Source organism: Gymnoscopelus microlampas (assembly GCF_963454915.1).
Source record: "Gymnoscopelus microlampas genome assembly, chromosome: 24".
NCBI lineage: Eukaryota > Metazoa > Chordata > Actinopteri > Myctophiformes > Myctophidae > Gymnoscopelus > Gymnoscopelus microlampas.
In genome coordinates, this window is record NC_139961.1 from 10,382,098 (window position 1) to 10,397,393 (window position 15,296).

The 15,296-nt window shown below is 42.3% G+C and overlaps 1 protein-coding gene across 1 annotated transcript in view; it reads left to right on the top strand.

The window, feature by feature from the left end:
* gucy1b2 (guanylate cyclase 1, soluble, beta 2) overlaps nucleotides 1-15,296 on the top strand; it is a 33,049-nt gene that overhangs the window by 16,613 nt on the left and 1,140 nt on the right. Inside the window, exons 8-14 of the mRNA XM_084051168.1 lie at nucleotides 9,782-9,893; nucleotides 10,944-11,140; nucleotides 11,313-11,436; nucleotides 11,669-11,817; nucleotides 12,668-12,814; nucleotides 13,567-13,721; nucleotides 14,776-14,954. Of these exons, the coding sequence (XP_083907294.1) occupies nucleotides 9,782-9,893; nucleotides 10,944-11,140; nucleotides 11,313-11,436; nucleotides 11,669-11,817; nucleotides 12,668-12,814; nucleotides 13,567-13,721; nucleotides 14,776-14,954 (1,063 nt within the window). The remainder of the gene's footprint in view (nucleotides 1-9,781; nucleotides 9,894-10,943; nucleotides 11,141-11,312; nucleotides 11,437-11,668; nucleotides 11,818-12,667; nucleotides 12,815-13,566; nucleotides 13,722-14,775; nucleotides 14,955-15,296) is intronic.

The following is a 15,296-nucleotide window of genomic DNA, read 5'->3' on the forward strand; positions in this document are numbered from 1 at the left end:
GTATGGCGGAGAGATGGAGTAGTGGTCTACAGGTTGGACTCTCAGCACCGAGGTTCCATGTTCAAATCCCAGTCGTCACATACTTCAGTGTTGTTGTACTCTGAAATTTTCATGGCCAAAATACAAAAGGGCAAGTGAAAACCACAAAGAGACCTGTTCGGCATGGCGGAGAGATGGAGTAGTGGTCTAAAGGTTGGACTCTCAGCACAGAGGTTCCATGTTCAAATCCCAGTCGTCACATACTTCAGTGTTGTTGTACTCTGAAATTTTCATGGCCAAAATACAAAAGGGCAAGTGAAAACCACAAAGAGACCTGTTCGGCATGGCGGAGAGATGGAGTAGTGGTCTAAAGGTTGGACTCTCAGCACAGAGGTTCCATGTTCAAATCCCAGTCGTCACATACTTCAGTGTTGTTGTACTCTGAAATTTTCATGGCCAAAATACAAAAGGGCAAGTGAAAACCACAAAGAGACCTGTTCGGCATGGCGGAGAGATGGAGTAGTGGTCTAAAGGTTGGACTCTCAGCACAGAGGTTCCATGTTCAAATCCCAGTCGTCACATACTTCAGTGTTGTTGTACTCTGAAATTTTCATGGCCAAAATACAAAAGAGCAAGTGAAAACCACAAAGAGACCTGTTCAGCATGGCGGAGAGATGGAGTAGTGGTCTAAAGGTTGGACTCTCAGCACAGAGGTTCCATGTTCAAATCCCAGTCGTCACATACTTCAGTGTTGTTGTACTCTGAGATTTTCATGGCCAAAATACAAAAGAGCAAGTGAAAACCACAAAGAGACCTGTTTAGCATGGCGGAGAGATGGAGTAGTGGTCTAAAGGTTGGACTCTCAGCACCGAGGTTCCATGTTCAAATCCCAGTCGTCACATACTTCAGGGTTGAAATCCCTGGTAACTTGGGGCAACAGATAAATTGACTGATATCCTTAGTGATGCTTTCTTTGAAGACTAACTTCTAGAAAAACAAGTTCAGGACACCTGTGACACTCAGCCAACAGCATAGCTCAACTGGTAGAGCGTCTGTCCAATGACTTGACTTGAGTGGGTTCGATTCCCACTCGAGTCAAGTGTCCCCGGTAACTTGGGGCAACGGATAAATTGACTGATATCCTTAGTGATGCTTCCCTTTGCAGACTAACTTCTAGAAAACAAGTTAAAACCACCAGGAAACCTGTAACTCTCAGTATATTAGTATGTATATTAGTTGTGTATTAGTAAGTATATTAGTACACACACACACACACACACACACACACACACACACACACACACACACACACACACACACACACACACACACACACACACACACACACACACACACACACACACACACACACACACACACAATATTCCAGCTGTCCGTTTGGAATTTTACTATAACCCCTCTGCTTTATTGTCTGGAAACCACCGGGAGGACACGGCCCTCCCGGTGCCCACTGCTCGCGCATCGATGGGTTATTTTTCAGTACCTGACACGAGGTTTGAACCAAGTACATTGTACAAGGTGTCCTGCGCCACTAGCCCTGTGACTAGTCCGCTGCGCCATTGGTACCGGCCAATCCTCACTGCTTTCCGGGCGGCTTAGTTCTTCTGAGTAGTTCTTCTGGAACTCAGTCTTTAAAGGAAGGTTTCGGGGTAAAGAGTCAGTGGGGTTTGAACCCACAATCTCTGAACATGTTGGCAGTATTAGCATTGTCTTTACCCACTGTGCTACCAGCTGCCTTGCTATGGAAGGTCTTCATTCCTATTTGTCGAACAACACACAACAGTACTTTAAAAAAAAGAAAAGAAAAAATAACTTTACAGCATATTACTTTGTCTATGGTTTGCTGTGCTGTTACTTGTCTAGATGTTTCAATGTTAAAGAACCCCAATGGAAACAAGCCTTTGGCTTTTCTGTCATTATTTATTTGGCCTTCAAATTTAGGCATGGCACAGTGGCCCACTGGATTTAAAGCCTGCCTGAGAAACAGAAGGTTGTGAGTTCGATTCTTAACCCTGACATTGTGTGAAAATAAAGACATTTGGAATAAATATATATATTCTTTTTAAGTTTTAAATATAAATCTTTTTCATGGGGGGCCCTGACACTACATCTTTTCACATTGAGGTCCACTGCCAAATACAAGTCAATTCGGGGGGTCCTTGACAACAAAATGTTTTAGAACGTTTTTAGAGCGTTTCTAAGAAGGGGGAGTATTGCATGCAATAGCTACTTCTGTTGATGCACATTTCTCATCATTTCATTTTCAGTTTGCAAAAAGCACACTGCACACATAATATATGTAGGCTAATAGCAAACACAAATAGGTCTAAATGAAATGAAATAATTGTACATGATAAATACATAAAAATATATAATAAAGAAAGCAAGCACACCCAGATCCAAGTGATCAAATGCACAGCAACATCCTATGCTTGAACCACAATGAAATTAAAACATGCAGTCAGCATGTGGTGAATATTCTGGTGTTGCTCAGTATGCAACCATCTTTCACATGAACAGCTTTGCATAAAAAGTGCATTCAGGTATTATGAATCAATGAATTGAGTGCTAACATTTTATGTAAACATACACAACAGGACAAAGGTGAAACAGTATAAGCACAGCGCTGCAGGGAATCGAACCCTGTTCCCAGCAGAAACCAGGTGTACCGACTACCAGCGCTTTTTTGCCATGTTGACACCATATTGCATAGTAACTGAGTAGTAATACTGTAATATGCCTGACTACGCCACCTCCCGCTTGTGGAGGGGGCAGGAGGAACCCCTAAACCTTACACTGTTCAACTTCCCTTAAACAGGAACAATTACTTTACTAGAGGCAGTTTGTGGAAAAATATAACAACTTTATTACCATGAAATCACAAAACACATCACTGTTGTCTATTACAAACTAGCATGACAATTAAGGTCCTTAAGGCAAGGTATTTAGTATTAAAATGGCACGACAATTAAGGTCCTTAAGGCAAGGTATTTAGTATTAAAATGGCAATCTATCTAACAGTTACCTCTCGCAGTCTAAGGAAGGGCGGGTCGGCCCGTGCACACAGTGAATACCAAAATAACTAGGGGAAAAGAAAAGGGGACAGGCCTGGCCTCAAAGAAATCATGCAATATAAATACAAAATTCAAATACAAAACATGCAGTGCCAGGTTATATCAATACACACCAATAAAACCAAAGGGGTCCCCAATGCAGTCCCAAGCTGAGAGGAAAGCCGTGTGCAGCAGGGCGGACCCGGCCTTGAACAGGGTTACACGAATTAAACTGTAACAGAACAGAGGAGAGAAACAGTTAAAATATGCCAATATGGATAAATGTTAAAACCTATGCCTACAGTGTACCTTGGCTAGATGGCTCAAATAAACAAAACAAAAAGAGTAAATTAACAGTGGAAAACAGTGGCCGGTGTGGTCCCTTTAGGGAAACAAACAAGACGCATTAGTTACCGGCCCTAGTATCACACTAAATAAAACACTATATTCAAATCATTAAAAGAACAAACAGCTTAAAACCTACTTTGTGTACCTACAAACCTACTGTGCACACAATGCAAGGACAAGGCGAGGGGGGCAACCTCAACACCAGAGCTGCTGTATAAAAGAAGACAGTGATGTTACAAACTAAAATACTTTAAAATCCACAAAGAGGCAATGCATAAAATGTATACTGCTTTACCCGTGTCTCCAGGTAGGGTAGACAGAACAGACACCACAGGAGGTCACTTCATTTGTAAAACTGAAATAATAAATAAATGCATTAAAATAAGATAATAAAACACAATGATGTTGGCTAAATTAAAGTGCTAAAGAGCATGGGAAGCCTCCATGTGCTCAACAGAAAATAGGCAAACAAACAAACAAAAGCCAGCAGTAACATGTGCTCAAACAATAAGCTAACATTAGCACTAGCTGCAACAAACGAAAGGGTCACACAAAGTAGCAGATCTACAAGGTTCAGTTTTTGGCCTACCATGTGTTAGTGCTAGTGCTAATGCTAATGCTAGTGCTAGTGCTAGTGCTAATGCTAGTGCTAGTGCTAGTGCTAGTGCTAGTGCTAGTGCTAGTGCTAGTGCTAGTGCTAGTGCTGTGACCACTGCAGCATAATAACAAACGTCCGTTTTAGTTTTCAACAAACCGTCGTACCCATTCTTCAAGGCCTCCGTGTAATTATGTGTTTGATAACTCTATTTATGTGTTGTAATAACTCTATTAATGTGTATATACAGACTAGAGTATATGTCCCTTCAGTAGCTTCAGATGCTGTGAATGAATGGTCCGTCACCTAAACTGTTCCCCCCGGCCCACACACATCACTACCTCCACACATGAGGTAGTGATAGGCTGTGTGCCAGTGGTTGGAAAGTACTCACATTTCTTACTTGAGTAAAAGTATCAGACTTGACAAACACAACTGTTCCCCCCGGCCCACACACATCACTACCTCCACACATGAGGTAGTGATAGGCTGTGTGCCAGTGGTTGGAAAGTACTCACATTTCTTACTTGAGTAAAAGTATCAGACTTGACAAACACAACATCACTGAGCTGAATGTAACCCTAGAAAACCCAAAGACAGTGCGTGAGCGCCATCTACTGCATTCCAATGTTTAACATTGGGTAGCAATATTCAATAAATCACAATGTGAATAAACAAGCTTAGTTATAGAAAAGCTCAGCAGTCAGCAGTCAGCAGACAGGGCAGCAGCACAGACATCAAACAGTGAGGTGGGAGGAGTACAGTGAGGTGGGAGGAGTACAGTGAGGTGGGAGGAGTGCAGTTCAGGAAGTGACCTCACCTAATTGTCATTGTTACCTTGGTTACATAAAAGTTCAGATAGGTGTGATTTCTTTTGCCATAACCACCTAGTTTTACTGTGTGGAAACACCGGGGAGCTAAACCGCTCCCCGGCCCCACTGTACTGCATCCCCGTACACCGGGGGTAACAGAGTACATCGATGAGTATGTGCTTCAGTGCCTAGGCGGGACTTGAACCTGCTTTGGCCTTTTTACAAGGTCGCCTAGGTATCCACGTCAGAACTCGCTTGCCTATGGCACCTCCACACATTTCCACATGTTTCTTTAGTGTTTTTAAGTGTGGTGTTTAAAACATGCTTCAGATTAAAGAAGATCCACTGTAACTTCCACTGTCCCTTCACTTCCTTAATTACTGCAACAAAATACATATCAAAATATGCAGTTTAAATTATTTAGTTTAGCTTAGATGTTTCAATGTTTATGGAAGAAATCCTCTGTCTTTTTTTGTGATAAATCTATTCCATTTGGCTATTCCAGCAGTCACCACAATAGCTCACTGTGAAAAGACTCTTTCTGCATGTCCGAAAAGGTCCTGGGTTCAAGTCCTACAAATAACAATTAAACATTTTGAAGAATCTTGACGGCCCTTATTATGGCCATCCCAGCACAATCTTTTCAGATGGAGGTCTGTGGCCAATACGTATCAATTTTTGATGCCAGCTTTCTTCCACTACACAGGACTAGTATTATAGTATCCCTACTGGTGTGAGGAACAATATACAAATGGTATACAGTGAAATGGATTCAAAGTGAGGGTGAGTGAAGCATTAAACAAAAGCTCAGTGGCTCACTGAGTAATGGCGCCTGCCTTTGATACGAGAGATTGCAAGTTCAAGTTCAGGTTCTGACAATGTATCAAGGTGTACCCAACATCTTGCCAAATTTGGAACACTCTTTTTTTCCCTCCAAGTTATTAATATAAATGTTACTTATGGGGGGTCCTGTCACTACATCTTTTGACATGGGCGTCCACGGCCATATACATATCAATTTGGGGGTCCTTGTGATGAAGATGTTTGAGAACCACTGTAACTAAAGAGACAGCCATAGCTGAATGGGTTGAGTGGCCACCTGGTAAGCAGAAAGTCACAGATTCAAGGCCCACCCCATTAGTATGTCTGAGTATCATTTCCTCCGAGAAGTGAAACAATGTGTGGAGCAAGCTTCTTGGATCTGGTAGCGTCAGGTTAAAGGACCCCATTATTGCATGTAAAAAAAATGAACATTCTGAACACAGAATAGTTTAGGTCTGAACAAGTGTCTTAGGACATGTTGATGTAAGGTGCAGTGCAGTTCTTGCAGGTGATGGGAGAGGATTGGTGAACTGAAGTTTTGAAAAAATTAAAATGCATGCAGTAACGCATATTCATTTTAACCTGTACCTCCCCCCTCCTAGACACATTTTAACACTACCCCCCCCCCCCCCCCCATAACATGTAATAAATGTAAATGCAACGCAAACCATGAGCAGGGCACCACAGGGAATCGAACCCTGTCCTAGTAAAACCAGGAGAACCAGACCAGCGCCTTTTTTTGTTTTTTTGCGTTTGTTTTTTTTATGACGCGAACGGCGCATTTTATGACACGAATGGCACAACGCAATTGACCTCCCTAACCCTAACCAGCAGCAGCAAAGAATTTAAAAAAAGTTCCTACCTTTCTGCCATCTTCACTGCACACGCTGCAGCAGCAGCACAGAGTTCCTACCTTCCAGCCATCTTCACTGCACACGCTGCAGCAACAGCATCATAGTTCCTACCTTCCAGCCATCTTCACTGCAGCAACAGCCATAGATATAGAAACCTAGATCGTCACAGCGGATCATCCGTTTCCATCTGCATCTTCCTCTGTCACTCCAGCCACCTGCATGTCCTCAAGATGTCTTCTTCTGGTCAACTTCAAATTCTGGAAAGAAAGACAAAACAGTTCAGTTGTGTAGGCCATTGGTTCTCAAAGTGGGGTCCCGGGACCCCCAGGGGGTGTTAATATAGCATCACAATAATTTTAACCACTTTAACCTTTTATACTTTGGCTATTCAAAAATAGCAGATATACAAGCTCATAGCGTGGCACCGAGTACAAGTTATGAGCTTGTAGATCTGCCATTTTTGAAAAATCGTATATATATATACGATTTTTCAAAAAAATAAATAAATAAATATATATATTTTTTTTATTTATTTATATATATATATATATATATATATATATATATATATATATATATATATATATATATATATATATATATATATATATATATATATATATATATTTTTTTTTTTTTTTTTTTATTTATTTATTATTTTTTTTTTTTTTAAAGCAAACTTAACTCAAATCTTTGCTTCTGGGGGTACCTGGAACCAAATATTTGAGATGGGGCCAAATACATATAATTTTGGGGGTCCTTGACATGAAAGTTTGAGAACCACAGGTGTAGGCCTACAGGGTCACATTTTGGAAGCCTTCACTACCTTGCTTATAGTTGGTTCTGGTTTCAGAAATACACAACTAAAGACAGGTAGCGGTTCTCAAACATTTACATGTCAAGGACCCCCCAAATTCATTTGTATTTGGCCACAGACCCTATCTGAAAACATGTGCCAGGGACCCACATACAAGATTTAAGTTAATAATATTGTTTGTAATACAACACACATCTTGTAGCCTTACAGGGTCCCTGTCATAGGAGAGTCCTTGATATGGAAGAGGTTTGAAAACAACTGATTGAGTTGGTTTGAGTAGTTGTAGTTTAGTTGTAGGCTATAGTTTAGGCTATAACCCCAATTCTTAAACAATAATGTTAAATATTCAGGCTAAAAAGATGTAATTTTCATATCATTCAAACAGTTTGTATTTACCTGCAGCAGAGGGGACAGGTTCCATTCTGAAGTGATCCACCCTGGCATCTCTCACCTGCCTTCTATTTATATCTGATAAGCACTGCTCAAATCCAGTCTGGAGGGAATGGATCCCAGTTTGCTTTCAATAAACACTAATGATGATGATGACACGTGTGTGTGTGTGTGTGTGTGTGTGTGTGTGTGTGTGTGCGTGCGTGCGTGCGTGCGTGCGTGCGTGCGTGCGTGCGTGCGTGGGTTAGGGTTAGGGTTAGGTATAGGGTTCGTTAACGTCGGAAAGGCGACATGTAACCACTGTAACTAAAGACAGCCATAGCCAGCGGAATAGTCTGCTGCGCCATTGGTCCAGCGCACTTCAGACTGCTTTCTGTGCTGCTTTGAACTTGTTCTCCTGGAAGTCAGCCTGCAAAGGAAAGCCTCAGGTTAAAGAGTAGAGTGGGGTTTGAACCCACATCCTTTGATTCTTATAGGCAGCGTCTTAACAGGCTGAGCTATTTGCTACCTCTTCGTACTACAGTCTTCTTACAGTCTTTATTCTGCTTTGACAACAAAACAATTAACAACAAAAAAGAAGGTTCCTTGACAATTTTTCTAAAAAGTTTTAAATATAAATCTGTCTGGTACTACATCTTTTCATATGGGGGTCCACGGCCAAATACATATCACTTTGACGGTCCTTCAAATGAAACTGTTTGAGAACCACTGTGAGGTGAATGGGCACAGTGACGATCTGGTGAGCAGAAGGTCACAGGTTCAAGACCCGACTACGACCGTGTGTCTCTCATCTACTCCTCTGCTTCATGTAAAATCCTGCTGCAAGCAATTATGTATCCGAATATTTTCAAAAAGCACTGAAATGTGAAAACTAGCGTTTCTAAGAAGGGGGAGTATGTGACACAGATGAGTTTGATTGCTTGCATGCAATAGCTGCTTCTGTTGATGCACATTTCTCATCATTTCATTTTTCCATCACTGATCACTCATTGACCATCACTGCTTTTATATTTATTTATAGATTTCAGGGTAAAAAGTACAAACTTTGGCAGGCTACTAGTCCTACATACTTACGCCTAGAAACCCCATTCAAACTTTAAAATGTTCATCTTACTGTGAACAATGTTTGCCTGAAAACGAATCTTTGAAATGTTTCATAGTTTTAGAAATGTACTCCTTTAAAAGTATTGGCACCTCAAACAACGCTTTCACCTAGAAACTCCATTCACACTTTTTATAATTCATCTTACTGTGGACACAAATGCTTGAACGTTTTACTTTGAAATGTTTTGTCGTTTTTGAGATATTTAACTTTTAAAACGTACATCTGAAAAATTTGGCACCTCGCTGAGAGCCTGATCGTCAAAGCACTCCAGGATTGAACTAGGAGACCTGGGATTTGAACATGGAATCTGTGTGTTGAGAGCCTGATAATTAGACCACTACACCATCTCACGAGTTACTCAAGGGACATGTCTCTGTATTAGCCTTCAGTTAGGTAAAGTTGAAAAGCAATGAACTATAGGAGGACTGGGATTTGAACTCGGAATTTATCTGCCGAGAGTCTGATCGTTAGACCGATACACCGTCATTCAACTCTCTCTCTGAAAACGTGTCTCTTAGTACTGTTGAAGCATTCTTGTGTATGTTAGCATTCAGAGACCTGGGACCCCACTTTGAGAACCACTGGAATAGAGTAGAACAGACATAGTTTGCTGTTCCATCATACAAGCAGTGGTGGAAAAAGTACTCAGATATTTTACTCAAGTAAAAGTATCAATACTGCAATATAGAAATACTCCGTTACAAGTAAATATCCGGAATTCAAAATGTACTTGAGTTAAAGTACAAAAGTATTGGTATCAAAATGTACTTAAAGTATCAAAAGTAAAAGTACTAAAATGTTTGAAAATAGCAGATCTACAAGCTCACAACGAGTCGCGATGCGACGCGTTGTGAGCTTGTAGATCTGCTATTTTCAAATAGCCTAGGTATGAAATAGGGCTAACGTGATTAATGTAACAGAGTTTGTTGTTCCATCATACAAGCACATACAGTGTGGGACCTCCTGTTTCTCTGTCTCTCTGCAGGTGACCTTTACCATCGAGAGCATCAGGAAGTTCATCAACAGCCAGTTTGTTCTCAAGACGCGCCGGGAAATGGTCCCTCAACGTCATCAACACGCCATGCTCAAACTGCGAGGTATGGACGGGGTAGAATGAATCTAGGATGGAGGGGACAAAACAAACTGTGAGGTAGGACAGGGTGGGATGGAGGGGCCAGACAGGTTACTTGTGCAGATTGTGGAAGGAAGATTTACATCAGGGGTGTTCAACAGGGGGTCCGGGACCCCTAGGGGGTCCTCAGAGTTACTACAGGGGTCCGCCAAATCTTTGTGTGATAAGATTTTTTTTTTACCGTAACCACTTGAACCCTATAGCATCCCTTTTCTGAGGAGAACATTAGCCAAAAATAGCCGAGCTTGTAGATCGGCTATTTTTGGCAAAGAGGTAATCAATCAATCAACCAATCAATCAATCTTTCAATCAATCAAAAAGCCTTACCTTACAGGCCAAGAACATATCGTGCCAAGGACCCCCTATTTTTTAACAGCCAACATATAAAATATGGATAAAGTGGCTAAAAGGATTGTGACGCTATTAACTAATTATGCTGGGGCTTCCGGGAACCGCCCCAAGGACCCCTGGTCTACATTTGTCCTGCCAACAACGTGGTCATACTATCGTCTCTGTTACTTTTCAGGATTCAGATTCAAAAATTTAAAAAAGTAGCTGATGGACATCGCGTTTCCACCTTGTGGATCTGCTACTTTTGCTTATGCTTTAGTGTGACGCTGTAGTATGATCAAGTGGGACGTTCATTTACGGAAAAAAAACACAAAAGAATTGAGGTTTTTGCCCGACAGCGTCTGTCTGTCTGTCTGTCTGTCTGTCTGTAGGTCAGATGATATGGATGCCGTCAGTAGGCTGCATGCTGTACCTGTCTGTCTGTCTGTCTGTCTGTCTGTCTGTCTGTAGGCCAGATGATATGGATGCTATCAGTAGGCTGCATGCTGTACCTGTCTGTCTGCCTGTCTGTCTGTCTGTCTGTCTGTAGGTCAGATGATCTGGATGCCGTCAGTAGGCTGCATGCTGTACCTGTCTGTCTGTCTGTCTGTCTGTAGGTCAGATGATCTGGATGCCGTCAGTAGGCTGCATGCTTGTACCTGTCTGTCTGTCTGTCTGTCTGTAGGTCAGATGATCTGGATGCCGTCAGTAGGCTGCATGCTGTACCTGTGCTCTCCGAAGCTGCGGAGCCTGCAAGAGCTCCAGGAGAGAGGGCTCCACCTGGCCGACATCGCCCAGCACGACACCACCCGAGACCTGATCCTGCTCAACCAGCAGCGCCTGGCCGAGATGGAGCTCACCAACCAGCTGGAGAGGAAGAAGGTCTGGAAGGAAACCTCTTATCTCCATATTCAAACTTTTGTGTGTCGTTTCTTTCTTCGTAAATTAATGCCGTACTTGATCACACTACAGCGTCACACAAAAGCATCAAAAGAGCTTGTAGTGCGTGCGTGTGTGTGTGTGTGTGTGTGTGTGTGTGTGCGCGCGCGCGTAGGAGGAGCTGAGGATCCTGTCGCGCCACCTAGAGGTAGAGAAGAAGAAGACAGAGACTCTGCTGTATGCCATGCTGCCTCGCCACGTCGCCAACCAGCTGAAAGATGGCAAGAGGGTGGAGGCAGGTCTGTCTATCTATCTGCCCTGTTTTATATTTCCTTGCGGTGTCATGCAGCAATAGCAGATCTACAAGCTCAAGCGTGTAGATCTGCTAGATTTCTTTTTTTTTGTCACCTATAATGGCAAAGAAAATATTTTATTAAAATCTAATATATTTTTTCATGGATTAAATCACTTCGATTAACATGTTGCACCCCTATATTCATCCATGTGTGTGCATGTGCGTGTGTGTGTCAGGGGAGTTTGAGGTGTGCACCATCCTGTTCAGTGACGTTGTGACCTTCACCAACATCTGCGCTGCCTGTGAACCCATTGACATCGTCCACATGCTCAACTGCATGTACTCCAAGTTCGACCGCCTCACCAGCGTCCACGATGTCTACAAGGTGCAATGTGTTTTTTCGTAAATTAACGCCCTACTCGATCATACTACAGCGTCACTCAAAAGTAACAGATCCACAAGCTTGAAACGTGTCGCTTAGCACCACATTTTGAGCTTGTAGATCTGCTACTTTTGCTGTTTTTGAATTTGAATCCTGAAAAGTAACAGTTTTGGACATATGAGGTTTCCACCCGACAGAGACGATAGACGGATGGTTGTCGTAGTAATAGTAATAGTTGTATTAGTAAACAGTGGTGGAAGAAGTACTCCGATTTTGTTACTTAAAGGTGGCCTTGTGGTTAGAGTGTCCATTATGTAACTTTCCTGTTCTACCCTCGATTTGTCTTTTAGTGCTTTTGAATTGTTCTTTTGGAGTTTAGCCTTCAAAATGTACTGGCACTTGAACATGGTCTCTCTGTTTCTCCGTGCTGAAAGTCAGACTATAAGACCACCACACCATCAGTCAGTTATCCTCAACATGTGTCGCTTAGCGCTGTTGAAGTGCTCATTTGTATGTTAGTATTCAGTTAGTAAAGTTGAAATACTCCAGCATTAAACGCTTCATAATGTAACTTTCCTGTTCAACCCCGGATTTGTCTTCTAGTGCTTTTGAGTTGTTCTTTTGTAGTTTAGTATAGTTGGCAACACTTTACAGTATTCTATTTGAGGCGAGATCTGGCTTGGACATCGTATCGATGTCGTTTGGACGTCTTTTTGATGGTTACAGAGGAACATCGTTGAGACCTGAGGCGATTTTTAAAAATGAAATATAAAGTGACACAGATGCGTTCCAGGTCTAAATGGGTTAAACGTCTTAAAGTGGTCAACTCATAACCATGTGTTTTGTGTTTCAGGTGGAGACTATAGGCGACGCGTACATGGTGGTGGGCGGGGTCCCAGTGCCCACTGCCAGCCACGCCCAGAGAGTGGCCAACTTCGCCCTGGGCATGAGGATCGCTGCCAGGGAGGTCACCAACCCTATCACCAAGCAACCCATACAGGTGAGAGCTCACCAACCCTACCACCAAGCAACCCATACAGGTGGCATCTTCTGTCAACTTACTGGACTGTACATCACTGGTTCTCAATGTGGCGTCCGGGGACCCCCAGGGGTCCTTCGGGGCTGTTCCAGGGGGTCCCCAGCTGAATGATTCCATAGTTAGGAACCAAATGGACCGTTACAGGTCTGTAACTTTGACAGAGTAGGCTACAAAATGGAACCAAATGGACCGTTACGGGTACACACACATATATATATATATATATATATATATATATATATATATATATATATATATATATATATATATATATATATATATATACATACATATATTATTTTGTGACAACGCTTAGTTTTACTTTAGTTTTCTATTAGTTTTAGTGTTATTTTTAGTTTTTTTTCATACTCTGGGTTATTTGTCAGGTGCAAGATTCAAAAAGGTCAGAGTAAGTATTGTGTATTAAAAACTCAACAAACTATACCATTTAAAAATATATTTATTCAGTTACTGTTGGACAATGAGAAAAATTAAAACGAATGGCATTTTGTCTATAATTTCAAGTAGTTTCAGTTACTTTTGCAAACACAAAATACAGTTTCGGTTAGTTATCTTTTTTTTTTTTGTTAAGTTAATGAAAAAAAAACTCAATTTAAGTTTTCGTTAATACATTAGTTTTCGTTAACTATAATGACCTTGGTGTGTGTGTGTGCGTGTGTGTGTGTGTGTGTGTGTCTGTGTGTATATACCAGATCCGCGTGGGGCTGCACACAGGCCCAGTGCTGGCGGGGGTGGTGGGGGAGAAGATGCCTCGTTACTGCCTGTTTGGTGACACGGTCAACACCGCCTCCAGAATGGAGAGCCATGGAGTTCCAGACCACATTCACCTCAGCCCCGACACCTACAGGTGTGTGTGCGTGTGTGCGTGTGTGTGTGTGTGTGTGTGTGTGTGTGTGTGTGTGTGTGTGTGTGTGTGTGTGTGTGTGTGTGTGTGTGTGCAGTGATGGAAGAAGTGTTTTACTTCAGTTAAAGTATCAATACTGCAATGTAGATATACTCTGTTCCAAGTAAAAGTCCTGTTTTCAAAATGAGTAAAAGTGCAAAAGTATCGGCATCAAAATATACTTCAAGTACCGAAAGTAAAAAGTACTTATTGTGCAGAATGTCCCATTTCACAAGTTCACAATTCTTTTGAAAATAGGCGATCTACAAGCTCACAATGTGTCACATCGCAATTTTGGACATCAGACGAGTTCATTGGGGACACGGGTGTAACTGGGGACCACATTGGTGTTTCCCCCATTTATTTTACTGTAGTGTCACTGTAGTTTCATTGGGGTGAAGGATTAAGGTCAGGACATTCATGTAAGTAGCCTTTCGGAACGAATGGTTCCCGAGCCATGAGGCCCACAGGGCAGGAGCCTATCTCCTGTTTGTGAAGCGTGCTGCGTGAGGCGGCTTGATGTGCAAGTACGGCCCCTGGACATGACACTACAGTACTATGTCACAGGGACTTACGAAGGGTCACATTAATGCAATTAATATCAATAAGTCAATGCAGTGACCTCAAAGGTTTGCAAAATCATTATATGCTTGTGTGTGCCAAATGTGGCTCGTACCCACATGACCCCAGCCATTAGGGACATTGTTAACACCTACAGTAGAACCAAACAACCACATTTCACATTCACACCTGCGCGCGCAAACACACACACGCACGCGCACACGCACGTGCACGCACACACACACACACACACACACACACACACACACACACACACACACACACACACACACACACACACACACAGTACAACACTATTCCCCTTTCACTTGTCTCTCACATCCACCTTTCATCCTCTCTTCCCTCCCTTTCTCTCTCCCTTTTTCTTTTGGTCACTTCTCTTTCCTCTCTCTGTGTGTGTGTGTGTGTGTGTCTCTCTCTCTCTCTCTCTCTCCAGTGTGCTGAAGGGCACGGGCTTTGACCTGCGGGAGCGTGGGGAGATCGAGGTGAAGGGCAAAGGTCGGATGACCACCTACTTCCTGTTGGGGAACTTGCTGGCATCAGAGGAGAGCATCATGGGAAGAGATGACGGAGGAACGTGTCTCTACCAGGAAGTCCCGCAGAGCGAGGAGGAAGGTGTGTGTGTGTGTGTGTGTGTGTGTGTGTGTGTGTGTAGCATATGATCACTATGGGCCCTGTACGTAAACAAAATGGTGCATTTTATAGCGCCTTTCCCCAAAGTGCTTTGTGATGTGCATTACATTCACCCATTCACACACACACACTGACGGCGGAGGAAACCATGCAAGCCACCAACCTGATAATAATAGTGTCCAGAAAAAAAATCTACAGGAACAAAAAAATATATAAAAATACAGTACATTTCAATTAGTAAACAAACAAATAAAAAAAATGCAAATGCATAAAAAAACGTTTAAAAAAAACAAATTGAACTGACCACATTGACCACATACAGGT